Source organism: Pimephales promelas, chromosome 7 (assembly GCF_988280905.1).
Source record: "Pimephales promelas chromosome 7, fPimPro1.hap1.1, whole genome shotgun sequence".
NCBI lineage: Eukaryota > Metazoa > Chordata > Actinopteri > Cypriniformes > Leuciscidae > Pimephales > Pimephales promelas.
The window spans coordinates 12536246-12563510 of NC_142775.1; the positions used below are offsets into that span (position 1 = coordinate 12536246).

Consider the following 27265-nt stretch of genomic DNA (forward strand, 5'->3'; position numbering starts at 1 on the left):
TAGTGTGAACTGCACAGTTCAGCCTGACATTTTAAAATCATGTAGTGTGAACTAGGCATTACAATTAAATGGGTATTTCACCCCAAAATAAGTGATGTTCCCTCATGATGTTTTATGAAACCTCTCAGGTAACCAAAACTTTCATAGATCATCCAAAAACAGTTCATGAAGGCCTCATAAAGATAAAATTAATCCATATTAATCGAGCGGTTTGATCCAAATCTTGCTGGAGACTTAATGAGACTTACTAAGTTAACTTAAAATGATATATTTGGCTAGTCATGTGATCTCAAAAATGGAAGATTTGGCCCCATAAGGTTATCAACTTCAATCCCATAGACTTGAAAGAGGGACTTGAGTCATATCTAGGTTCCAGAATATCGTAGAGACTTGGAGATGGGCATGTTTTCACTCTCAAATGAGTTTTGTCTTCTTTTTTTTTTTTAATCATTTGAATATCCAATCCAGTATTTTTGCATGATGCGTTATGTAGAATTACAATCGAAAGTGCTTTCTGTCAGTTTTCTCAAAGTGCTGGAATGGTTACAGGTTTTCTGAGTGAGAGTGGAACATGACGCAAGTTTGCAGTTGACTGTTTTTGTGCTGTGGCCGAGATCTTTCTGCAGTGGAAGAGTCCAGAATAATAACCTCCATTCAGTGCACAAAACAGAAAGGACTGGGCCACCTACACCACAGTAATTGACAAATGTGGCAAAGTATACAGAACATAAGTGTTGATTGTGAAAGTCACAATACCCCTGATTATCATGTTTGTCAGAGACTCCAATTAAAATGTCCTCTTGCCAGCCAACTGCTGTGCTTGTTAATTCCAAATGGTGAGCTCAAGCATTACAATCTAGCAGCACTAGATCACTGATTAATTTGGAGCCGTTTCTCATCCCGCCACTTCTCCGATGCTGCCTTTAGCCTACAGAAACATTGCACATTTTAGCAACTTGGCCACTCCATAGTTTGGAGATGACAAATGAGTTCTGATAGCACAGTGAAGTCTTAATTGGTTACTGAAAAGCGGGCTGAAGGCCAGCAGTGTGTCATTTTGTTTGTTTTGGGAAAAGTTCATGGACGCCTCAATGTGCCCTGACAATTAATGAGTATGGTTTGCAGCAGAGAGGGAAATTAAAGAATAGCTACACTAGATTTAACATGGAGGAAGACTGTTACTCAGTAGCTTCTTAATACACATTTCAACCCTGGAAATAAATGTGGATATATGACTCTTGTTATGTGTCTTATTGTTTGCACAGATCGGCATCGATGGATTCCTTCCCAAACCGGGCTCAGATTTGAATTCCACCAGCTCCTATACACCTGATAAAACATTCATCTTTGTAAATAGTCGACCTGTGCACGCCAAAGAAATACTTAAGGTAAAGGAACTGCCACATACCATCAATACCAATTTACTTACATTTATTTACTCTTTATGTGTGTGTATGTTGAAATTTGTACATGAATGTTCAGTTGACTTTTCTGTAAAATTAAATGTCCTTGCGTAACTGTAAAATTAGGATATTAGCCGCAATTTAGACAGAATTTTCTGTCTATCCCTTTAAATAACAAATGCTTCAGTTGTATTGCACCGTCCACATCAATCATTTAAATGAATGTGGTAAATTCACCATAAATTAATGCCTAACTTGTGAGTGATACTGTACAATAACTGGGATAAAACATTGAAAGAGGGACTGTAAGAGTCATATTTAGGTTCCAGAATATCGTAGCATGTTTTCACTCTCAAATGAGTTTTGTCATTAGAAAAATCCAATAATTTTGCATTATGTGTTATATACAATTGTAATCAATACTACTCTCTATCTGTTTTCTCAAAGTGCTGGAATGGTTACAGGTTTTCTGAGCAATACCTTTCTCTGTTTTAATAGAATTTACCGTGTTAAATCAATTCGATTGTGTAAATTGTCCTATGTAATCTGTGTAGAAAATGTTGAAATCCATAGATTTAGGCCTATTTAGGTTCTTATTTGATGATTTCTTAGTAACGATCTAAGTGTAAGTGATATTACAGGTTAGAAGTAAAGTTGTATCCTCACAATCTTCTTGTGAATGCACATTTTACCCTGCAGCTTATCAAGCAATACTATGCCAGTGCTCAATCGAATTCTGAATCTGCAAACCGCCGATATCCCTTTTTAATGATGAACATCACCATACCCGCCTCGACGGTGGACGTTAACCTGACACCTGATAAAACCGAAGTGATGCTACAGAATAAGGTACAAACATTTTTACTTAAAGTAAAACACTGTTCCTTCCTATCATGCTAATTAAACGTTCATTAACACTTTTGTCCAGGAAGAGGTGCTGTTGGCGGTGGAGGCTATGTTAATCTCCTTGTACGGCTGCTCCACTGGCGATGATAATCTCAAAAAAGGAGGAAATCGGCCCAATGCTAGTTATGTGGATGTAACTGAACATGCTAATGCAGTTGTTCCTACACCTATCACAGATATTAGTTTGAACAACCCAGAATTGCTTGAGCATTCTTCCACGAATGCAGATAAACAAGATGGTGAGCTATCCTTGAACAACACCGCAAACACCAGCTCCTCTTCGATTTCAGAGGATTGGGTGATCAACAGAAGCTCAAGTGATTTTGACAGTATTAATTCCTCATTACCTGCTGACGATGTTGTAATGAACTCTACAGCTGATCTTAACTGTAACTCCCCAAAGGCGACTAAGAGTGACAGTGGCCCTGGTCAAGAAAGCGAAATATCTGCTGAGAGCTGGAGCACAGGCAGGGCCTTCTCGAATCAAATCACCAGAGAATGCCTGAAACCTGTGAAACTCCACGTCCCAAAAGCAAATGAAGACGTCGGTGGAACTGAGCCCACAAGTACGTCCAAGAGGCCCTCCAACGTGATTATGGAGAAAATGGCCAAGCTCACAGCCTACGAGCTGATCAGCAACCGCTCTGTGCGTCAGCCCTTGTCTGACTTTTCACTGTTTGAGCAAGACACCAGATCGCAGGTCCTTCAGGAGAACCCAAGAGCCAGTCCTCAGGATGTCACAACTGCTGTGAAAGAGAGATGGGAAAGCCTCGGGGAGGAAGACCGCAAGAAGTAAGTTTCCAGATTTCACCCTCGTAGACTCAGTTTCCAGTTGTTGTGATTCAGGCTGTGTGTAGCGAGAGAAAATCATGTGTAAAATATGGATTGGAAAATCTGTTTGGCCTGGTCATGTTACTGTCTGAAAGAAGAATTGATCAACTTTTGTATTTTTCCAGAAAACTGTGTTCGATTACTTGGCTTGATGGTCAATATGCCTGTTTTCCATTGTAAAAGAGGCATTCCGTTTTTTTTTTTCCAAAGAATGCCACATTCTTTCAGTCTCAGGTGCCAGAAGGTTCCAGTTCATTCTATACCAGATGAAGTCCATATCTGCCTAATTTATTGTTTTTTTATGAGGTCCAGGAAAACTTGGGTTGGATATATGGATGTATCTTATTTTATCACACTAGACTACCAGTCAAATGTTTGGACACACCTACTATTTCTTTATTATTACTCTTTTCTCACATTTTACAATGAGTCCAACTATAAAATAACACAAATGGAAGTATGGGAAATATGTAGTAACCAAAAACATTAACCATGTTATACCCCATTCCAGCTCTGCACAGTCTAAACATGAGGTGCATACTAGCATGCTTTTGTATTAAACAAAAGCTGTATTAAAGGAGTTCCCATGTATGCATGACACTTTCATGTCACTAAGTCATCCATTTAAAAAAAATAAATTTGACTGCTTCTCTGCATTGGGTTAAAGGGATACTTCAGGATTTAGCATTAAGATTTGTATTAGTAGAAAAGATGTTGTCTTTCATCCACATAAGCCAAGAATACATCTTCTCAGTCTCTCTCTCTCAGTCTTTCTCAGTCTAGAAAGCTCAAAATTCAAAAATAATTTACATTTCTTAATAAATGACCCATTTTAAATACACATTCATCTTTCCAGAGGTGAAATTAGGCCAGATAATGACACAAAACCATCAAAAAAGGGCTCAGCATACTCTACCATTTAGGGTTGGTGAGATTAATGGTAGGGCAACCACCTATAGGAGCATTACAATAATCTAGCCTTGAGGTCATCAACGTATTAACTAACTGTTCCGCATTTGTCATTGAGAGCATATGTCATAATTTAGATATATTTTAATGATGGGAGAATGTGGTTTTACAGATACTTGAAACGTGATTTTCAAATGAAAGATTGATATCAAAGAGCACTCCCAGGTTTATAAACGACGAAGAAGAATTGACGGAACATTCATCAAGTGTTAGGAAGTCTAAGGGCAACTGTGTTTAAAGTGCTGGAAAAAAGTCAGTAGTTTTTGTTGCAACATCGAGCTACTGGGATGCAGACTGCAGAGGAGATGAAACTGATTATTATGCCATCTTTACTGTTAGAATTGATATTTACCATATTTGTGACAACAGAGTCGGCTTAGCAACCTTGGTTAAATTAAGTATACATGAGACTAGATAATGAGATGCCATCGCTCTGCTGCAGAATTTCAACGGCATTATGATTACGACAATGAGTGGGTCCTGACACGTGTTGTCTAACTCCATAGAGTTCTGAATGTCTCTAAATGCCAATCCCAATGCATCTTTTTTATTATCTACATGGATATTAAAATCGCCAACAATAGGGAGTTTATATGCAGACAATTCTAGCTCTGATAGAAAATCAGCTAATTTTTTGATAAAGTCTGTATGGTGCCCTGGTGGCTTGTATACAGTTGGTTGTACAAATGTGAAGCGGGATTTGTTATTTACGCTAGATAACATTACAAAAAGCTCCTTCACTTTAAAATAATTATATTTAAAACAAGACCTAAGTAATGGTGAAAGTGATACCTTTTATTTAGGATTCTTTAAACAAAAAGAACAAAATATTTGTGTTGCATAACAAATGTCTTTCTGCATCTTTTGATAAATTTTATGCATCCTTGCTGAATAATGGTATTTGTTTCTTTCTTCAGAGGGGAAAAAAACCTCACAGACCCCAAACTATCCAAACTATAACTATTTTGGAGGGACATTATAGTTCGAGCATTTAAGTGACAAAAATCTGTTGTGAAAGATGAGACGTCAAGATTATTATTATTATTTTTTAGAAGTGAAATACTATACATTGTTCTGTTAAATCTATTAAATAAATCTGTTAAATAAGCACTAGCTTACCTTTTTATGGCCTCAAAGCTAGCTAATCAACTTAAAGCCACAAAAATCACATTTTAAATGGAAACCTTAGATTAGGAATACATCAGGGTTATCGCTTTGAACTAAAACGGTTAAAAAATTGTCTAAATCACAGCATGCCAAGTCGGCATAATTAAATGAATGGAAAGTGTATTTCAGCCTTGCTAGTGGCACTTATGTAACACATGGAAAAAGACATCTGAATCCTGTTGCATATAACTGCCATCTTAAATGTGAAATAGCAAGCTTGTTTTCCTGCAGCCATACTGTACTTACATGGATTCATGTAACATAGGTTCATCGCATATGGGCATGCTGAGCTAAGGGGTCAGAGATTGTTGACATGGATGTTTGCGGGAGGGAGTACCATGCTTGTTATATTTTGGTTGCAGTGGTCTGATGCAGCAATAAAATGGCTGGCGCTGATCCAGCGACTCTATATGAACTTGGTTTACATCCAAAGTGCCTACACCAAGGGAACATTGCTTTCTTATTGCATGATTTATGTGTGTTTGATGCTCGTTATGAATTCCAGGCTGAAAATGCAAACCATGCTCCCTAAATGGCTATCAGGTATGCAAGTGTCCACTGAGGTCCATCTCAGAAGGCAAGAGAGAGGATGACCTCTTTTATTTGCTGTTTCTGTGCTGTTTTCAGATTCATCCTATCAGTGGAGATATTGTGGGCTGCTCCTTGATGTACATAGTGTTATTTTGGCATAATTGGTATAGTTTGTGTTAATATTTTGATTTAGATTTTATTTTTATCTTGTCTGCTTTCACTTTATTTCTTTAAAGTTTGATGTTAGTTTCGGTAATTTTGTGTTTCCGTCGTCTTTTACAGCCCCTTAGCTGTCACCCCCCTTTTTGAGAATGGGGGTTAAAATGCACTATTCAAACTTAAATGCTTGTAATTCAAGAATGCTTTGGAATATATACCCAAGTCTTGTTTAAAAGTTTACAGATTATTGCTGAAGTGAAAACAAATGAAAGTATGAAAAAGTTATGAAAGTTAAAGTTTACAGTAAATCAAATATACTGTACTATATATTTTTTATTTTATATAAAATATATATATTTTTTACAAAATATTTTTTATTTATTTATTAACAAAAGATTTTTTGAGGTGCACTCTTGTCATAAATTCATCAACTACTCTTCCTACTTTATTTGTAACACAAAACGGGGGTAGAATATGCATTTAGAAGTCTTAGGCCTTTCCAACGATATATAATTTGTCACAATTAGATTAGGATTTAAATAGAAATATAGTGAAGTAAAGTTTGGCATCCGGGTAGCGGGATGGTGACAGTTAAGTTAAAATTTTTTTATGTCTATATATTTTTTTATGAATTTAATTAGTTTTAGTTTGCTAAACTAAATGAAAATGAGAAATATTGCCTTGGGGGTTTGCCGTCACGTGGGGGTGGGGGTGCAGGGGGATTGGGGTGTTGGAAAACCACGGCCGCGCTGCTTTCTCCTTCTTTCCACAAGCGCTTGCGCTAACGTGGCTTCTGTCGTTGCTGTGCAACCATGAAACCATTACAAGTAGCCTAGTAAAGCGTCGTCGTGCGCTCTCTATGATGACGATGACGCTTTACTAGGCTACTAGATATATTTATGATGAGAAATTAAAATCCGCCCTGTTCAGCTATGTTCGCTGAGGCATAGGGGCGACTGGATTTTTTTTTTGACAACTTAGTTAAGGCAGCAGGCGTGTGTTTCTTAGGCGGCCGCCTTAGTTTCAACATGCTGTGGGAAACCCTGAGTTAACGTTCAGTATGGTTTTAGTTTTAGTTAACGATAATAACCCTATAGCAGTGTCTTAATTTGGCCAGCAGTCATATCACCCTGTAGCCCAACACTGGTTACCCTCTGAAGATAAACAGGGTTGAGCATGGTCAGTGCCTGGATGGGAGACCTCCTGGGAAAACCAGGTAGCTGCTGGACAATGTGTTTCATGCTTTTCCACTGCATGGTACGGTACGACTCGGTATGGCTCACTTGTGGCGCTTTTCCACTGCATGGTATGGCTCGGCTCGGCTCGGTACGGCTCACTTGTGGATCTTTTTCACTGTATGGCTCGGCTCGGTGCGGCTCACTTTTGGCACTTTTTCACTGCATGGTACGGCTCGGCTCGCCTCGCCTCGGTACGGCTCACTTGTGGCGCTTTTTCACTGTATGGTACGGCTCGGGTCGGTACGGCTCACTTGTGGCGCTTTTTCACTGTATGGTACGGTCCTGCACGCTTTGGCGCTTTTTCACTGCATGTTACCGTACGGCTCGGCTTGGTACAGCTCACTTGTGCCACTTTTTCACTGTATGGTACGGTCCGGCACGCTTTGGCGCTTTTTCACTGCATGTTATGGTACGGCTCAGCTTGGTATGGCTCACTTGTGGCGCTTTTTCACTGTATGGTACGGCTCGGCTCGGTAAAGCTCACTTGTGGATCTTTTTCACTGTATGGTACGGCTCGGCACGGCTCACTTGTGGATCTTTTTCACTGTATGGTACGGCTCAGCTCGGTACGGCTCACTTTTGGTTTTTTTTTTTTACTGTATGGTATGGCTCGGCTCGGTACGGCTCACTTGTGGATCTTTTTCACTGTATGGTACGGCTCAGCTCGGTACGGCTCACTTGTGGCTTTTTTTCACTGTATGGTATGGCTCGGCTCGGTACGGCTCACTTGTGGCGCTTTTTCACTGTATATGGTACGGTCCGGCATCCTTTAGCGCTTTTTCACTGCATGTTACGGTACGGCTCGGCTTGGTACAGCTCACTTGTGGCACTTTTTCACTGTATGGTACGGTCCAGCACGCTTTGGCGCTTTTTCACTGCATATTACGGTACGGCTCGGCTCGGCTCGGTACGGCTCACTTGTGGCGCTTTTTCACTGTATGGTACGGTCCGGCATGCTTTGGCGCTTTTTCACTGCATGTTACGGCTCGGCTTGGTACAGCTCACTTGTGGCACTTTTTCACTGTATGGTACGGTCCGGCACGTTTTGCCGCTTTTTCACTGTATGGTACGGTCCTGCACGCTTTGGCGCTTTTTCACTGCATGTTATGGTACGGCTCAGCTTGGTATGGCTCACTTGTGGCGCTTTTTCACTGTATGGTATGGCTCGGCTCGGTAAAGCTCACTTGTGGATCTTTTTCACTGTATGGTACGGCTCGGCTCGGTACGGCTCACTTGTGGATCTTTTTCACTGTATGGTACGGCTCGGCTCGGTACGGCTCACTTGTGGCTTTTTTTCACTGTATGGTATGGCTCGGCTCGGTACGGCTCACTTGTGGCGCTTTTTCACTGTATATGGTACGGTCCGGCATCCTTTAGCGCTTTTTCACTGCATGTTACGGTACGGCTCGGCTTGGTACAGCTCACTTGTGGCACTTTTTCACTGTATGGTACGGTCCAGCACGCTTTGGCGCTTTTTCACTGCATATTACGGTACGGCTCGGCTCGGTATGGCTCACTTGTGGCGCTTTTTCACTGTATGGTACGGTCCAGCATGCTTTGGCGCTTTTTCACTGCATGTTACGGCTCGGCTTGGTACAGCTCACTTGTGGCACTTTTTCACTGTATGGTACGGTCCGGCACGTTTTGGCGCTTTTTCACTGTATGGTACGGTCCGACACACTTTGGCGCTTTTTCACTGCATGTTACGGTACGGCTCGGCTCGGTATGGCTCACTTGTGGCGCTTTTTCACTGTATGGTACGGTCCAGCATGCTTTGGCGCTTTTTCACTGCATGTTACGGCTCGGCTTGGTACAGCTCACTTGTGGCACTTTTTCACTGTATGGTACGGTCCGGCACGTTTTGGCGCTTTTTCACTGTATGGTACGGTCCGGCACGCTTCGGCGCTTCTTCACTGCATGTTACGGTATGGCTCGGCTCGGTCCGGCACGTTTTGGCGCTTTTTCACTGCATGTTACGGTACGGTACGGCTCGGCTTGGTATGGCTCACTTGTGGCGCTTTTTCACTGTATGGTACGGTCCGGCACACTTTGCCGCTTTTTCACTGCATGTTATGGTACGGCTCGGCTCGGTACGGCTCACTTGTGGCACTTTTTCACTGTATGGTACGGTCCGGCATCCTTTCGCGCTTTTTCACTGCATGTTATGGTACGGCTCGGCTTGGTACAGCTCACTTGTGGCACTTTTTCACTGTATGGTACGGTCCGGCACGCTTCGGCGCTTCTTCACTGCATGTTACGGTATGGCTCGGCTCGGTCCGGCACGTTTTGGCGCTTTTTCACTGCATGTTACGGTACGGTACGGCTCGGCTTGGTATGGCTCACTTGTGGCGCTTTTTCACTGTATGGTACGGTCCGGCACACTTTGCCGCTTTTTCACTGCATGTTACGGTACGGCTTGGCTCGGTACGGCTCACTTGTGGCACTTTTTCACTGTATGGTACGGTCCGGCATCCTTTCGCGCTTTTTCACTGCATGTTACGGTACGGCTCGGCTTGGTACAGCTCACTTGTGGCACTTTTTCACTGTATGGTACGGTCCGGCACGCTTTGGCGCTTCTTCACTGCATGTTACGGTATGGCTCAGCTCGGCCCGGCACGCTTTGGCGCTTTTTCACTGCATGTTACGGTACGACTCGGCTTGGTATGGCTCACTTGTGGCGCTTTTTCACTGTATGGTATGGCTCGGCTCGGTACGGCTCACTTGTGGATCTTTTTCACTGTATGGTACGGCTCAGCTCGGTACGGCTCACTTGTGCCGCTTTTTCACTGTATGGTACGGCTCGGCTCGGTACGGCTCACTTGTGGATCTTTTTCAATGTATGGTACGGCTCGGCTCGGTACGGCTCACTTGTGGATCTTTTTCACTGTATGGTACGGCTCAGCTCGGTACGGCTCACTTGTGCCGCTTTTTCACTGTATGGTACGGCTCAGCTCGGTACGGCTCACTTGTGCCGCTTTTTCACTGTATGGTATGGCTCGGCTCGGTACGGCTCACTTGTGGCGCCTTTTCACTGTATGGTACGGTCCTGCATGCTTTGGCGCTTTTTCACTGCATGTTACGGTATGGCTCGGCTTAGTACGTCTCACTTGTGGCGCTTTTTCACTGTATGGTACGGTCCGGCATGCTTTGATGCATTTTCACTGCATGGTACAGTACGGCTCGGCTTGGTACGGCACGGCTCGCTTCGGCTCGCTTCAAATGGTACCACCTCTGTTGAGGTTCCAAGCGTACTGTACCGATACTAAAATGTGACGTGAACACACTGCAGATCACTGATTAGTCAGTCAGACAGAATCGTCACTACCAGCATCCATTGTATTTGCGTAATAGCCAGTAACAGCCACCGCTATAGCACCTGTTTTAAAACTACTTGCTTGACTTGCTTAAAGAAAAAAGAAATGGCTGAATCATGGTCAGTGGACGAAGTGCAGACGTTCCTCTCGTTGGCTGCCGAGGAGTGGATAAACTATAACGGTCAGACTATAGTCCCACCCACTTTGAAGCGGTGCTAACTGCAGTGGAAAAGCAAACCGAGCTAAAGCGAACCGAGCCGTGCCATACTGAGCCGTACGGCACAGTGGAAAAGTGAATCTAGCCGAACCGTGTCGCGCCGTACCGAGCCGCCAGCAGGGGAAAAGTGCCATTAGTAAGGCCAGCAGGGGGTTGTAAGGCCCCAGTGTAGTGATGGGGACACTATACTGTCAAAGAGCACCGTCCTTCGGTTGATCCATTAAACCAAGGACTCTCTGTAGCCATTAAAAAATCCCAGGATGTCTTTCGGAAAAGAGTAGGAGTTTGCCCCTTGGCCTTTGTCCATCATGGCCTCCTAATCATCCCCATATACTGATTGGCTCTAGCACTCCTCTCCACCAATAAGCTGATGTGTGGTGGGCGCTCTGGCGTAATATGGGTGCCGCTGCATCATCCAGGTGGATGCTGCACATTGGTGGTGGTTGAGGAGATTCCCCCCTTCTATGTAAAGTGTTTTAAATGTGCCAAGAAAGACGCTATATAAATGTAATGAATTATTATTAAATCTATTATTTATTATTAGGTTTTGTCTCTGAAGGTCTGTGGTGAAATTTGGGGTTATCATATCATATCTTTGTATCTTAGTTGATGTGTTTTGGCTCATTTATGTATATATATACTAGGATACTTTACACAATTCACTTTTTGCTGATATACACTAACCGTCCAGTCATTCTCTTCTGGGAAAACAGACTACACCGATATTTGTCCAATCAAATGCTGAGAGTGAGAGTGAGAGTCCCACCTTCTAATATCGTGTGACACTGAGTACCATGATGATAATTATGTTAAGTCACAAATTGTAAAATCATCATAAATATATAATTTTATAATCTGAAGGTTCCATGGTTTCATTTCTATTCTGTATGTAGCTCACTAAGCTGTGCCCTTTTCGATGGAAACACATGGTGTATCAGGGCAATCTTCTTGGTAGTCCATCAATGTCGATGATGACAATACTTTGCACAGCTCATCTATTGTGGACTCGTAGATGGCTGTGGAGTCCGATCCTTGAACGGCACAGTTGGGGCATGGGAACTGTCCTAGTTCAGCAGGTGCAGATGCAACAATGTTCCTCCTTGCTTGGGCCTCAGTGATGGGTCTCACCTCAAAGGTGCCTTGAGCCTGCCTTGAGAGAGTACACCAGCCAGTCCTGTCTTGTGCACGGTGCTCTACATATATATATATATATATATTATATATATATATATACATATACATATATATATATATATATATATATACACACACACACACACACACATATATATATATATATATATATATATATATATATATATACACACACGTGTATATACATGCATATATATATATATAAATATATACACACATTTTAACATAAATTATATATATATATATATATATATATATATATATATATATATATATATATATATAAATTTTTTGGCAAACTTTAATATTAGATGTGATTTATTACGATTAATCAATTTGTCAGGATTACCAAGTTTGCATTTATTTGATCAAAAATACAGTAAAATATTAACCCTCAATCGGGTCATGGGGTCTATATGACCCCAATCGAATTTTACTTAATAAAAAAAAGGTTCCCTTCATCTCAGTGGAATAAGATTTTGTGACTTTTCATCTATACACAGTACACACACAAAAAACTGTGCTTGATTCGGTCGTTCTGAAGGTATGGAAAAAAAAAATGTTTACACTTCTGGTCTTTCTGAGTCAATATGAGCCCACATTGAAATGAATGGGAAATGTGAAAAAACTAAATATATTTTCTTCATATGTCAAAAAAATAATAATAATAATTTAAAAAAAATCCGGCATAAATCTGAAAATTTTTACACAGAAATGAAGCTTAGTACTAGAGCATAAATGCAATGTATCATAAAAAAATAATACTTCATATGCAAGCTAATGGTGTAGTTGAGGAATTGTGTGGTATATGGATACAAAAGGACTTTATATCTCCAAAAACACAGCATTAATGAATAGATGAGAAGGAAAAAAAAAAAGATATATTATTCGTATGATTAAAAATGTATGTTTTCTGTACAATTACTCAATCAATTGTTGGGGTCGTATAGACCCCAAAGCCCAGAAGTGTAAACAACAGGAAACGAAGACCATTTGAAGGTTAATGCAATTTAAAATAATGTTTTTCTAGTTGAATATATTTTGAAAATGTAATTTATTCCTGTGATGGCCATTATCCAGTTACGTCTTTTGTAACATTATTAAGGACTTATTTTTTTCACACGTAAATCTCAACCACAAAGTCTGTTGTTTATCCATTTTCACTGTGTTCAAACAGCAAACTGAAAGTCCAAAAGCCCTCAGGTCAAGAACCCATTTCAGTGTACATGGCAGGGGATCCCCTCAAGCTTCTGTAACCTTCTGTTCCATTATGGAATCATTTGTCTCCCACATTGGCCTCTTACTGCTTCTCTCTTCAGCACATTTCATGCCTTCATCTTGATTGGTGTGGTTTTTATCAGGATTTGCAAGTTGATTTGCATCTTTCTCTTGCACCAGAGCTTTATGCTTCGAAACCATACAGTGCGTTTGAAATGGTGCCCGGTCCTTTGTACAGTAGCGAGCTCCGTGCAATGGCACAGCTGTTAATTGGCAAGCCCATCGAGAAGCTTCCAGTGGAGGGTCAGGGCTGCATGTTTTTACAGGCCTTCTCCCCCCTCCCTTGCTGCTCTCCGGCCCCCATCTGGTCACAGGTAGCAGATGTTTTTTATCTCGCCTGTTTCTGCACATTTTCTACTCTGTGATTTACAGCAGCCCACTTAGAATCACTAGAGCAAATTAAATCAAGGTTCCTTGTGTGAATTGAGGATATTTAATTAGTCACAACTTCTGACCTCTTTGCTACAATTCGTTCGGACCCTGCAAATGAATAGGCCAAAAGTGAAGTGTTCCAAACCATCGGTCTTTTTTCATCTCTGTTATTACTATTCTGCACATATTATAGTAAAGTATAAAATCGTAAAATACTAAAAAATATTTAATGACAAAACTGGAAGCATGGGAAGAACCCCTAACACACCTAAAAATAAAAAAAATCTTACAACTATCTTATATTTTAGCTTCTTCAATACTTTTGCCACAGTCTCATTAGGTGTTTTCTGGGAAGCTTTTTAAACAATGTTGAAATGATTTGATTTTAAGAATTAAAAAACAAACACACCAAAAAAAATATTTTCTTTTTTATGGATTGTCATAATAAAACTAAAGAAAAAACATGACATTTTAATTTTGTGAGGAAATTTTACACTTTATACTTTATATTTGTCTTATTTTATTACCATTGAGACATCATTATATTTTTTATTATTATTTGAATAATACATTTGTATTATTATATGTTTTCCACTTTCATTTTAATTTAAGTTTTAGTTTTTCTATTATGTAGTTTTGTCTTTTTATTTTTTTTAAATATGCATTTAAATATGCATTTTTTTATGCATGCATAATTATTTCAGTTTTCGTTTTAGTTATTTTAGTACCTCAAGTTAGATTAAATGAAAATGTTGCCTTTGAAATAAAGTAAAGTAGATTTTTAAATCTAATATATATGTGTGGGTGTGTATATATATATATATATATATATATATATATATGGATATGTGTGGGTATATATATATATATATATATATATATATATATATATGGATATGTGTGGGTATATATATATATATATATATATATATATATGGATATATATATATATATATATATATATATATATATATATATAATGTGTGTGTGTGTGTTATTTGATTTCAGCTAATGTTTATTTTATTTCAAGTAACAAAAAGTTTTTTTTATTAGTTTCATTCTATTATAACCGTGCTTCAAGCATTTAAGCATAAGTCTAACTCGGCCCATTTTAAGATCATAAGAACAATGCATTCATTCCAAAATGTTGGCTGGTATTGATGCTCGGCTACTTTTTCTGTCGCTAGTCCTCGATAAGTGTATCTTTTCTGACCACATTTTAACAGTTACACAAAGGAAATACAAAATGTACAAATTGGACTGTAACAAAATACTTACTCTTGTATCACATCCCATCTTAGGTATGAAAGCAAGGCAGAAAAGTCTCTGAACGCCTACAACCTTCAAAGGAAGAGGGCAACGGAGGGAGGTGGCCAGTGCGGAGAGGGCAAGAAGCAGATGAGCGCAGAGTCTTCATTGAACAAAGCTCAAGGCGTGAAGCGCAAGGCCCCCCTCGCCAACCAGCAGGCCCTGGACAAACTCTTCTCCTCTCAGCCCTCGAGTAAGAGGAGCCTTGCCAAGCTCTCCAAACCCCTCCCGTTCAGTATCGCAACCCTCAAGCAGAGTCTTAACCTCCTCTCCTACCAGAACAGCTCAAGTGCACAGGGCCTCAGGCTTGTAAACCGCTTGGCTTCTCACGGTGCCTGGGTTGTTTTATGCGGCAGAAAGCTCATGTTGTTGAACCCTTTTCGAGTGGAGGAGGCCTTGCTGTTTAAAAGACTTCTGAAGAATAATATACTTCCAACCGTGAGGCAGCAGACCCCTGTACCGCTGACAGATGGGTAGCCAGTCTCATTTTCTCACCTAATGATGACATTCTCGATGTGTACAAACCCTAAATGTAAAAAATATGAATCTACAATAGTAAAAATGAATGGTTTTTGTAGGAAGTACAATAGTAGCTGTATTAATCGTCACTATCCTGAATACTTAAAGGAACACTCCGACTTTTTGGGACTTTAGCCTATTCACCTTACCCCCCAGAGTTAGATAAGTCCATACATACCTTTTTCATCTCCGTGCGTGCTATAAGTCTGTTTGACGCACCCACCGCTAGCCTAGCTTAGCACAAAGACTCGATGTGACTGGTTGCAGCTTTCATACTGATCCAAATGAGTGGCAAAATAACGCAAACGTTTTCCTATTTACATGTTGTGATTTGTATAGTCACATAATGTACAAATAACAAAGTCAAATGAGACACAGACATCTTTTAACCGTATAAAACCTGAGAACTATTCTCTTAAGGCGAAGCACTGCTACTTTGACGGCGTAATAACCGCATCACCGGAGACATGCCGTGGTGAGGAGCGGAGAGTTCGCTCGGTGTTTGGGTAACAGAGTCAGCAATTTATAAATAGTAAAAGCGTAGTTTAGAGTCATGGGTTTTCGCTCTATTGTAAATAGCTGCGACTGTAAACAGGGGAGGTAACCATGTTTCACAGAATTCCAACTAAGAACGCTGACTGGATGAAGAAATGGCTAACTCTGGATATTTATCCAAACACACCTAAATAGATTATCAAGGGACATTATGTTTGCTCGGTACATTTCAATGAGGACGACTATTTAGAAAAAATGGAATTTGCCACACGGACCATAATGTGCTGAAGGATATGGCCATCCCATCGATAGCACAGACAGGACAAGTGGATCACCTGCGGCTGAGGTAAGTGTTCCGTTATGTTTTTAGATGACCTACTGTAACAGTGCCATTAGCCAGATCTAATGTAACGTTAGTGACACTATTATATGATTAGGGTATGAATATGTTTTTATCTTGATGCGGTGCGGACGCGCTTGGGGAAAAAAAAACGAGCGCGTTGAACTTGCACCCTGCGCGCGGTGCGCCTAGTAGCCTAAATTTGAAATAACCATGGAAATAACGAACTTGAGCGTGCAAAAGGGTAGGATAGGCTGTGAGTTCATTGTGCAAAAACAATTTGTGCTATTACTTTCCCCTTATTCTATCCTATAGTAATGCAATACTGTATATTATATAGGCTACTGTTGAATACATTTGGTTCAGCTAATAAATTGCATTTAAAATATATTGATTCCTGTAATAATAATTATTTATTCATGATATTTATAAATCTGGGTGCGTTTTTGGTTGGAAATCAATGAAACATGGTACTGTATTACCTGGTCTCCCCTGTTTATTGTCACAGCTCATACAATAAAGCAAACACCCATGATAAACTATGCTTTTCTATCTAACGTTGGTAATTGCTGACTCTTTATTCCAACACTGAGCGAAGCGAACTCTCTGCTCCTCGTCACGGTGCGTCTCAGGTGATTGTTATCACTCTGCCCAAGTAACAGTGCTTCCCCTTCAGAAAATATAGTATTTATACGGTTAAAAGATGTCTGTGTCTCATATGGCCTTGATATTTGCACACTCTGTGACTATACAAACCACAACATGTAAATAGGAAAACGTTTGCGTTATTTTGTCACTCATTTGGATTAGTATGAAAGCTGCAACCATTCACATCCAGTCTTTGTGCTAAGCTAGGCTAGCGGTGGGTGCGTCAAACAGACTTATAGCACGCACGGAGATGAAAAAGGTATGTATGGACTTATCTAACTCTGGGGGGTAAGGTGAATAGGCTAAAGTCCCAAAAAGTCGGAGTGTTCCTTTAATAGAATCTCTAATATTTATATTTGCATATTAACATACACTTCCTTTCCTAGGTTGCTTGGTGGTCCAGAATACATGGATGTTCTCCTGGACATGGAGAAAGACAGTCCCTGCTTTAATGGACACATTTACTTTACTGATCCTAGGCTCGTGGCGAATGGTTTTGAGATTAGGATGATTCCAGGTACAGTAACTCTCAAAGACGTGTGTGTGTGTGTGTGTGTGTGTGTGTGTGTTCCGTTGAATTAGTTTAATCCACACTTTTTCATTTTTAAATTGCATAGTTCAAAATGATAATTCTGTATTTACTACTACTGATAAACACAAAATATTTCTTTTTGAAGAATGTTGGTAACCAAACCCTTTTGGTTATCTTTGACTTTGACTTTATAGACAAAAAAGTCCACCCAAAAATCATTTACTACTACTTCTAAACACAAAATAGCTTATTTTGAAGAATATTAATGACCAAACTTTTTTGGTGACCATTGATGTCCATTGTTTGGAGAAAGAAAAATTCTAAATGTATTTAAAAATCTTATTTAATTCAAAATACCTTATATTTCCCATTTAATAGATTTTTAAGCCTGATATATTGTATACTGTTTGGCTATTTTAAGATGTAAATAATTTTCCAATTTTTTTGTGAGTTTTAAATAAATATATTGTGTAATATAAATGGTAACTTCAGCAATTTGTGCAAAACAAGACAATTTTTTGATTTGATAGGATTTGGACTTAATGCTCTGCCTTCGTATAGACGGCGTATTTGGGTGCTTTGGACCCTGTCACCAAATTGTTAATTGTCTGTATTTCACTTTCCATTACATACGCATCCCTGGACATTTTCATGAACTTTCAGTATATGATGCTAATGCTTAATTTGTAGTTTTTAATAACTTTTAATTTCCATGCTATGACCTTAGAGACGTTAATTCTTGCTGTGCCGAGTGATGAAGTCATTGTTTATACAAATTGCTTAAGTGGAAAGTGCTTTGTCAGCACTTCTTTTTCCCCAGTGTGGGCACAGGTATAATATGAAGTCGTTTTAGAAAGAGAGCGATTGATTCAAAGCGATCGGTCCACTTCCTGTATGACTCAGCCTTAGCTTTTTTAGATGGTCATTAAGTGCATTCGCTTGAATTCGCTGCCCTCGTTCTCTCCTCATGCTCATCATGTGCTGTGGAGAGGGAGAGATTCAGAAATACTTCTACACATGGTTTGTGTGTTTTTTGTGTGTTTTTTTCTTTGCCAGGTTTCTCTTGAGAAAATGTGCCTTTATTAATTCAAGGGTCATGCTGTTTAAAGGTCTCTAGGATTGTCCAATTTGATTTAACAAAGGTTGGACCCACTGGACATCATTAATGCCACAGTTCACAAATTGTTTTGAAATGTCAAATATAACGGCTTGAATAACAGGATTACAGTCAATTATTTCTGACAGAATTGCTTGTGTCTGATTAGTGAAGAATGTGTTTGCTTTAAATGTTTTCTTGTCCATTCTCTAGGTGCCTTCTATTTTCCAATATTATAAAAACAAAAATAAGTTAAAAAGGGGTTTCTAGTGTCACTTTGACCAATGCTCAGACTGGCAATGAAGTATGAAATATGTGTTTCATCAAGCATATTAATTACCTCACTTTTAGAAAACAATGTTTTAAACTTATTGTAAGTAGTATATTAGTGTAAATATCGATTTACTTATTTTTTTCGATACTGAAATATCTGAAACGCTTCCAATACTCTTTTCCAGCAGAATAGAGACATGATACCAGCTGTGCTTTCTCGCTCTCTCGTCGCTCCGACAGTGAGTTAACACACAAACCCGCCTCTCCTCACTCACTCGCTTCTTTTGCTCCGGATGAATACAGTTGCTGTTACAGGACTTTAATTTTGGCGTGGGATTGCGCATATTGCACATAAAGCCGCCTCTCAGTACTAAATTGAGTTCTTTTCGCTGCTTATTGCGATTGAATCAAATGCACACAAACTAATGTCAAAATGCTGGTCTTGGTGAGTATTCACGTCATTTATATAGCGCTTTTCACAATACAGATTGTACCAAAGCAGCTTCACAGTGATAACATGAAAGTAGTACAACACAGATCAAAAACATTGCTAAACACTAAATAACCCCAACTGAGCAAGCCAAAAGCAAGGCGACAGTGGCAAGGAACCAAAACTCCATCAGATTGGATGGAGAAAAAACCTTGGGAGAACCCAGGCTCAGTCGGGGGCCAGTTCTCCTCTGGCTTACATTCATATTGTTTATATATAAATATTAAATATAAATATTGTTTATGTATAAAACGGCGCCATAACATATCGCAGGCGTTGAGTCGTCTCTTCACAGGCGTTGGGGCATCCGAAATCCCCGTGAGAGGCTGGATACAAAACTGGACCTGACGAACGCCATTTTTCTCGGGACAAGCGTCCCAAGATAACAGCAGAAAGGCAGATGGGAAATAATTAGCATAGCTGATGTTCATAATGATTTCCATTATACGGGAGTCGGTGTTACAAAACCACTATCTTACAAACTCTCCGTAACCTGAACTCTCCGCAACCCAACCATACGCGCCGACCCGTTTGACTAAGGCTGTCGAGCCCCACTGTCGCGGAAATGCGTTTCAGTGGCAAACGGTTCCGTATGGCATAACAGAGGACTAAAAGGTAAGCATTATGTGAATGCTTGACTAAAGAGATGCGTCTTTAATCTAGTTTTAAACTGTGTAAGCGAGTCAGAGCCTCGGACCGTATCTGGAAGGCTATTCCAGAGTTTTGGAGCTAAATGCGAGAACGCCCTCCCTCCTTTAGTGGACTTCGATATCCTAGGAATGACCAGAAGCCTTGAATTTAGTGATCTTAAGTGATCTTGAATTTAGTGCGTCTGTTAAACGCATATGTAATGGATCCGTGCGTCAGGTCTTAAAGTGACAGGAGCCTAATATACCTGCTGCCAAATGATGAGATAATATTAATATGGCAGTTTTTCCCCATGGTATCAATGTCAAAAGTATGGCCAGTGAAAATGCTGACTGGCTAGTAACTTTGGAAAACCACTAGCCACAAAAGAGTCAATATCAAGCCATGCTGTAGAATTCAACTAGCCTAGAAATCTAGACGCACCCTAGCGATAGCAATAATTATTTTGCAGCCAGTGTGAGAGTCTAGCAACTCTCCGTTGGATTTCGAAGAGGAAAAACCAAACTCTGGTCTGGCCAATCACATCGTGTATAGAGTTGGTGGGCGGGCTTAACACAATGACGGCAGAGTTGTGACGGTTCCATAAAAACAAAGAAGATGCTGCTGTTGAACAGCGGCCTTTCGATTCGGCTTTGGCCGCGACTCTGGATGACTTGGAGTTAAGAGAACGTCACTCAAGTCATTCGACCTAAATGTTTAATATATCAAGCTCCTCTGGTGGAAAACGCATGGGACTCTCTCAGCCACAGCCATTCGTTGCTCTGGTTGGTTGGCGCTATCTTATGGCGTGCAGAGGGATATTGAAAGGCAACCTTTTATCCCGCCCCTAGGATTGAGGCATGCCAATTGTGAGTTCCCAGACCTAACATCTTGGTGTAGGTCTGGCTTGCCAGGCTAGAATTCAACCAATTAGAAGAAAAAAAACTTCGAACTTCGAAAATCCTTCGAAAGTGTGTCCAGTTAATTGTGCCAAATGCATCAGAGATTCAGTTAGTGGTCTGCAGTGTTGGGAGTAACGCATTACAAAAGTAATACATTACAGTAACATATTACTTTTTGCTGTAACGCAGTAGTGTAAGGCATTACTAATCAATTTTCAGTAATATTTTACTCGTTACATGTTCAGTCAGGCTTATATTACAGTTGTATTACAGTGTATTTTACTTCTTAAAGGCAACAGACTATGTGAAAGTTTTAAAGCAGTCTTTTTGTGCCAGTTTAGAGCGGTCGCGTCTGTAACATTGTTTTTTCCTCATAAATGCGAACACGAAAACTAAAATGCCAACCCCTTCTCATCCGATTTGCGCAGTGTAATTAACAGAATTACAAAAAATATATTTTGCCTCCTATTTTTTTTTTGTCACGCATGAATGTGTGTCTTTTCCCTAATATTAAAAATAAAACATAGACTGATATTTGTCTAATGTCTAATGTCTGTCCTTTAAGGAAATAGCCTATATACGTTTCAATACATGTATTTTCTGAGAATTTTTATTTCAAGTTTTGACTGCAAATGTCATGTCCATAATGCTGGAATTTTAAATAATTTATCCTCAACTAGTTTTGTGGTGTAGGTCTACGTATTTTATAATGTTAACTTCAAATAATACTAATAGCCTAATTTAAAGATAAGGCAGCATTGGATATGGACGGTAAGGAGAATAACGCTGGGAGTTGGAAGAGGTGTGTCGCGATTCTGTAGGTTCGTGGATCTGAGTTGTGTGGTGAATCGCGATTTCGGTTTCAAATTGCATATCGTTACAGCCCCAAAGTTAAGTACTACTTAGTTATTTTGGTGAAACTAACTCAAAAGTAATACATGAGTAATGTAACGCATTACTATTCTGAGACAGTAATATTGTAAGGTAATGAATTACTTTTAAATAACAGTAACGAGTAATACCTAATGTATTACAGTTTGGAAGTAACTTGCACAACACTGGTGGTCTGAGGTGGAATATAACTAACTTTTGACAATCCTAGAAACCTTTAAACAGCATGACCATTGGATTAATAGGGTTAGTTAGATATTTTATGGTTTCTGCTTGACTTCATATCCTAATTTTTCGACACTGACAAATAAAACAAATTGGCAGATAACTTATACTGTATATTTCTCATACATGTCGTGCAAAACATTTTCAGGTTTGAAGCCAGTTTACTCTGTAGTGTTGTCCTCTCTCTAAGGAGGCCACCATCCTAGTCCTCATTTGACCTTATTTTGCCTGTTGTTATGAAATGCACTTAAGACTTCCCACTCAGTCTGTTCCTGTAAGTGTTGTGTTGGTAAGGGTCATCGTGGTTGATGCTGGCTCGCTGCCTGAGCTTTTGCCAGCATGGTGGATTTGCACTAGAGTGTGGTGCTGTGGAGGAAAATTGCCCTTTACAAAAGAGAATAGTTTTGGAGCCAACCTAAGGGATTTGGCAAAAACATGCACCAGATTATTAGCCCTTTCAAAACCCCAAAGTAATAAACTTTGGTAATAAAGTTTGTGCTACAAATATGAACGATACCTGAAAATGTTCAGCTTGTTGAGGAGAAGTGTCCTATTATATTTGCAAACCATCAGATTTACACCGGGCAGATAATTAAATAAAAAATCATCTTGCATTAAAGGATGGACTCGAGACATATGTAGGGAACAGAATATGATACAGACTTGCGGTGTTGTTGCTTATTGTTAACTAAAACTATTAAAAACGAATCTGTTAATTGAAATAAAGCTGAAATAAAATGTAAATATTAGATGAAAACTTAAATAGAAGTATATAAGTTAAATAGAATATTAAAAAAAAAACTAAGTTACTAAAACTTTCAAATTAAAAAAAAATATTTATATTAAAAACTTTTGGTAACACTTTACTTGAAGGGGTGTGCATAAGACTGACATGACATCTTTATAACCATGACATGACATATGTTATGAATATGAAGTGGGGTTTATGATGTTTGTGACAACTGTCATTAAGTGTCTTTCGCTCAATAATGACATTTTTAATTGCAAATATGACATTGTTTAAGATGTTTTGTTATGACAACTTGACATAAACCAATACATCATGTGGTTGGCTTTGACATTGGCTGTCATGAGGCCATTATAACTGTGTCATGAATATTTTTCATGACCTCAACTACAGTGGTACTAATTGAATTTGTCATTAAAAAGTTATAATGGCTTCATGACAGCCAATGTCAAAACCAACCACCTGACACTTTAATGTAAAGTTAACCCATAAAGCTAGGTGGTTTCTTAAGTATGACAGGTTGTGTTGTCTTAGTAATGTCAAGTTGCCATGACAAAGACACTGACAGGTTATGATGTATTGGTGTCATAACAAAGACATCTCAAACAATGTCATAACTGAGCGAATGACACCTAATGACTTTCTTCATGGTTATGAAGATGTCATGTTAGTCTTATGCACACCCCTTCAAGTAAAGTGTTGACAAAATTTAAAAATATATAGAAAAAAAAAATCATTCAAACTATGAATAAATTCTATGGTAGTACATAAATAATACTAACATAAAACTAATGTGCTCATTTGACATGGCCCAGTAAGAAACCACCTAGCAACCAAATAGTAGGGTTGTCACATCATGTACTGGTGCCAGTTGAAACTAAAAAAAACAGTACCAGGTATATTCAGTACTGCTGATAGACGCTGCTTTCAAGCACTATCACTCGTGTTTTTGGAGCGCTCTCTGAGCGTCAAAGTGTTATATTTACCGAGCATTGAGCATTGTAGCCAATCAAAATCATATTTGTTGAGTGTTTGAACCCAGTGTGTTATCGGAGGTGCTAGTCAGTCAGTGCTTTAAAGGAGTAGTTCACTTTTAATAAAAAACTTTTGCTGATAATTTACTCACCCCCATGTCATGCAAGATGTCCATGTCTTTCTTTCTTCAGTCGAAAAGAAATTAAGGTTTTTGATTAAAACATTCCAGGATTTTCTCCATATAATGGACTTCATTGGGAACCAAACGGTTCAAGGTCCAAATGAGTTTCAGTGAAACTTCAATAGGCTTTAAACGACACCAGACAATGAATAAGGTTCTTATCTAGGACCCTTCGAGTCATGACTCGAAAAAATATTTGTTAATTTTGATGAACGAGGTCGAGTTTGAACAGGAGAGTCACAGACGCACATCACAGAATAGAGCAAGGCGAGCATTTGTGCTTATAAAACTTAAACTTTGTTGTTTATTTTTGTAATGAGCGATTGTTTCACTAGATAAGACCCTTATTCATCGTCTGGTGTCGTTTAAAATCCATTGAAGTTTTGCTGAAACTGTCTTTTGGACCGTTTGGTTCCCAGTAAAGTCCATTATATGGAGAAAAATCCTGGAATGTTTTCATCAAAAACCTTAATTTCTTTTCGACTGAAGAAAGAAAGACATGGGGCCAGTTGTTCAAAGGTAAGCCGATCGGATTTTGGTTATCGGATTGGATCAAATCTTGAAAATGGGTTGTTCAAAAGGGAAAGAAGGAATCTAAAATCAGATTAGATCAGAGAATCCAATCCTAGTTTTAATCTGGATCAAACCTTCAGTTTGTGTTGTTCAAAACTTGTCAGTGGGATTTGGATAACTTTGATCCAAAAAACAGGATTATCCTGATCCCAACAGGGGGTAGGATTTCATGTATTAACTATGTGGGTTCAGCCCAGAAAGTCATGCGAGATCTATGCACACAAATCATTGCCGATTCCAGTGGTAGAGGTAATGCATTACAGGTAACTAGTTACGTAATCAATTACTTTTTTTTTTCAGGAAGAAAATGTAGTAAAACTTTAAAATCGGTCAAGTAATACATTTGTATCTTTTAGTGTATATACTTTTATTTCTATTTTGCACTTGACTTGTGTAACTGTTGTAACAGTGATAAAGTAGACATAGGCATTTCCAAAATCCAGATCCTTTTGATCCAGATTAAATGTTTTGGACATCTTGGATGACATGGGGGTGAGAAAATTATCAGCAAAACTTTTTTTTAAAAGTGAACTACTCCTTTAACACAGCTGAAAACACACAAGGTTTTTTTTCACATTTGCGAATCCTTTCATTATAACCAATAATGTGTGAAAACTATTTTTTTTTGTACTGCTTTTTTATAACGCCAGTTTTGCAGAATTCAGTGAGCTTTAGAGATTGACATCCATTCTGATTATTCACTGTTTTAATATCATTTTGTAAGCATGTCAGATCAAGTCAGATCTTAAATGACTGCGTCTCCGTTTAAAGCGCATAAGGAAGAAGAAAATGTTTAGCCTGCGCTTCCTTGATGACCTTTCCATAGATTTCACCTCTTCATTGAGATGCGTCTAGGGAAAAGCAATCATCTTTAAATCATCTGTTGAAAACCTCCTCCACCTTGGTTTTTCTTTCCAGTCCACAAAGACATGGTAATAGCGTAATTTGGTGCGGTGCCCGCCTGACTTGGTTTCCAACCAGCGTGTAAATCACAATATTTATTTATTATTTTTTCCTGGAGAACGTTGTACTTGGAGTTTATTAATCCTTCCTCGTTGCTTATCTTGGCAAGGCTCCTCGTCTTCTGAGAGGCATGTTGAAGTGACGGGCATGGCCGACTGCATGCCTTTCTTCGGGATAGGAGACCTGAGGGAAATTCTGCAGGCTATAAAGGTCCGGGATGCAAAAACCGTGGAGCAATGTAGACCTCTCAAAGTCTCAAACTACCTAGAGGTGAGAGATGCTCCTTGCAAATGAATACAATTTTTATATTTTAATTAATTGTCGCTTGCAATTAATTATATAATTACTATCCATTTCTAAGAGAAATTTTGTTCTACGGCAATTCGTTTTTTTCTGCTTATGATCTTTTTTAGCTGACTTTCTGCTCTCTTTCTCCCACTTTTTCTTTCAGAGTGAGGCAGTGAGACTAGCTAGACAGTTACCTCTAAACCTCTCCAGAGCTGATGTTACAAACACGCTTTACCGAATGAAACATGAACTTGAAGAGGAAAGTCAGGTCTGCATTCACGGACGACCTTTTTTTCACGACCTGGTGACCGTTCCTGAAACCGAGCAGGAAGCTCTGCAAATCATGTCTAGTTCTTGCTAAAGATTTCAATGTCCAAATGTTACACTTACATTTATAGTACCATATACAGGTATGAAAGTTGGAATAATAAACGTTTTTCTTGGCGAATTAAGGTTTTCCTTCATGATTTGAGGGATGATCAAAATCCACATGTATTAACTATGTGGGTTCAGCCCAGAAAGTCATGCGAGATCTATGCACACAAATCATTGCCGATTGCAGTGGTAGAGGTAATGCATTACAGGTAACTAGTTACGTAATCAATTACTTTTTTTTAGTAATGCATTTTTAAACTAAAGTCTAATCCTGGCTTAAAGGGATAGATCACTTTTGGAATTAATTTTTGATATGTTTTAGCTTACCTCAAGGGCATCCAAGATGTAGGTGTCTTTGTTTCAAACTGTTTTTGTCTGTCAGTCATATAATGGAGGTCTATGGTCACCACCTCAAAGAGCATGGACAGAGAAGTCCAAATTAAACATGATTTAATGACTCGTAAATGTAAGTACACATTGATGGCCTAAGACACGAAACAAGTGTTTTGTGTAAGAAAACGAACAGTATTTATATCGTTTTTACCTCTTGTAATCACAGCCACGTCCAAGTACTCTGAGGGCGCGGGCTCTTTGTGGCTGTGGTAACAAGAGGTAAAAACGATATAAATACTGTTCGTTTTCTCACACAAACCGCTCGTTTCGTGTCTTAGGCCATCAATGTGTACTTACATTTACGAGTCATTAATTCGTGTTTAATTTGGACTTCTCTGTGCATGCTTTTTGAGGTGGTGACCATAGACCTCCATTATATGACTGATAGACAAAAACAGTTTGAAACAAAGACACCTACATCTTGGATGCTCTTGAGGTAAACTAAAACATACCAACAAATAATTTCAAAGTGAACTATCCCTTTAATCTAAGCCTTGTCTGTGAAACCGGGACTATGTATTTAATCTCACTTTATTAAACAAAGTCTTCACTGCTGACTTATGCAAAAATGATTTTAGAGAAACAGTACTTTTGTTTTGTTTTTATTCCTGAAGAAAGAGCGTTGAACTTTCTTCTCCTTCATTCTATTCTTCTGCGATCTAGAATGGCAGCAGAGCTGAAAGGTTTATTTGAGTTGCGCCCTCTACTGTAAAGGCTTGAATTTGCATTTCCTTCAGTCTGAGGCTTATTAGTTTCACTGTTGGTGTGAAACGGGCTTTATAATTAACATTTTGTTGGGGTAAAATTTATTGGAAAACAAACAAGCAAGACCAGCCCAGGAGATAAAGTAACGTAACATTATTTTATATGTTTATTTTATATA

At 39.1% G+C, this 27265-nt stretch overlaps 1 protein-coding gene across 3 annotated transcripts in view; it reads left to right on the forward strand.

The window, feature by feature from the left end:
* pms1 (PMS1 homolog 1, mismatch repair system component) overlaps window positions 1-27265 on the forward strand; it is a 64865-nt gene that overhangs the window by 15822 nt on the left and 21778 nt on the right. For 2 of the 3 annotated variants that reach the window (XM_039669862.2, XM_039669864.2), the window contains exons 7-13: window positions 1266-1388; window positions 2103-2252; window positions 2332-3101; window positions 14842-15321; window positions 17237-17367; window positions 25436-25596; window positions 25778-26062. In XM_039669862.2, coding sequence (XP_039525796.2) covers window positions 1266-1388; window positions 2103-2252; window positions 2332-3101; window positions 14842-15321; window positions 17237-17367; window positions 25436-25596; window positions 25778-25975 — 2013 coding nt within the window. In that variant the 3' untranslated portion in view covers window positions 25976-26062. Of the gene's footprint in view, window positions 1-1265; window positions 1389-2102; window positions 2253-2331; window positions 3102-14841; window positions 15322-17236; window positions 17368-25435; window positions 25597-25777; window positions 26063-27265 lie in introns of those variants that run through there. The other variant, XM_089133076.1, reaches the window with a different exon arrangement.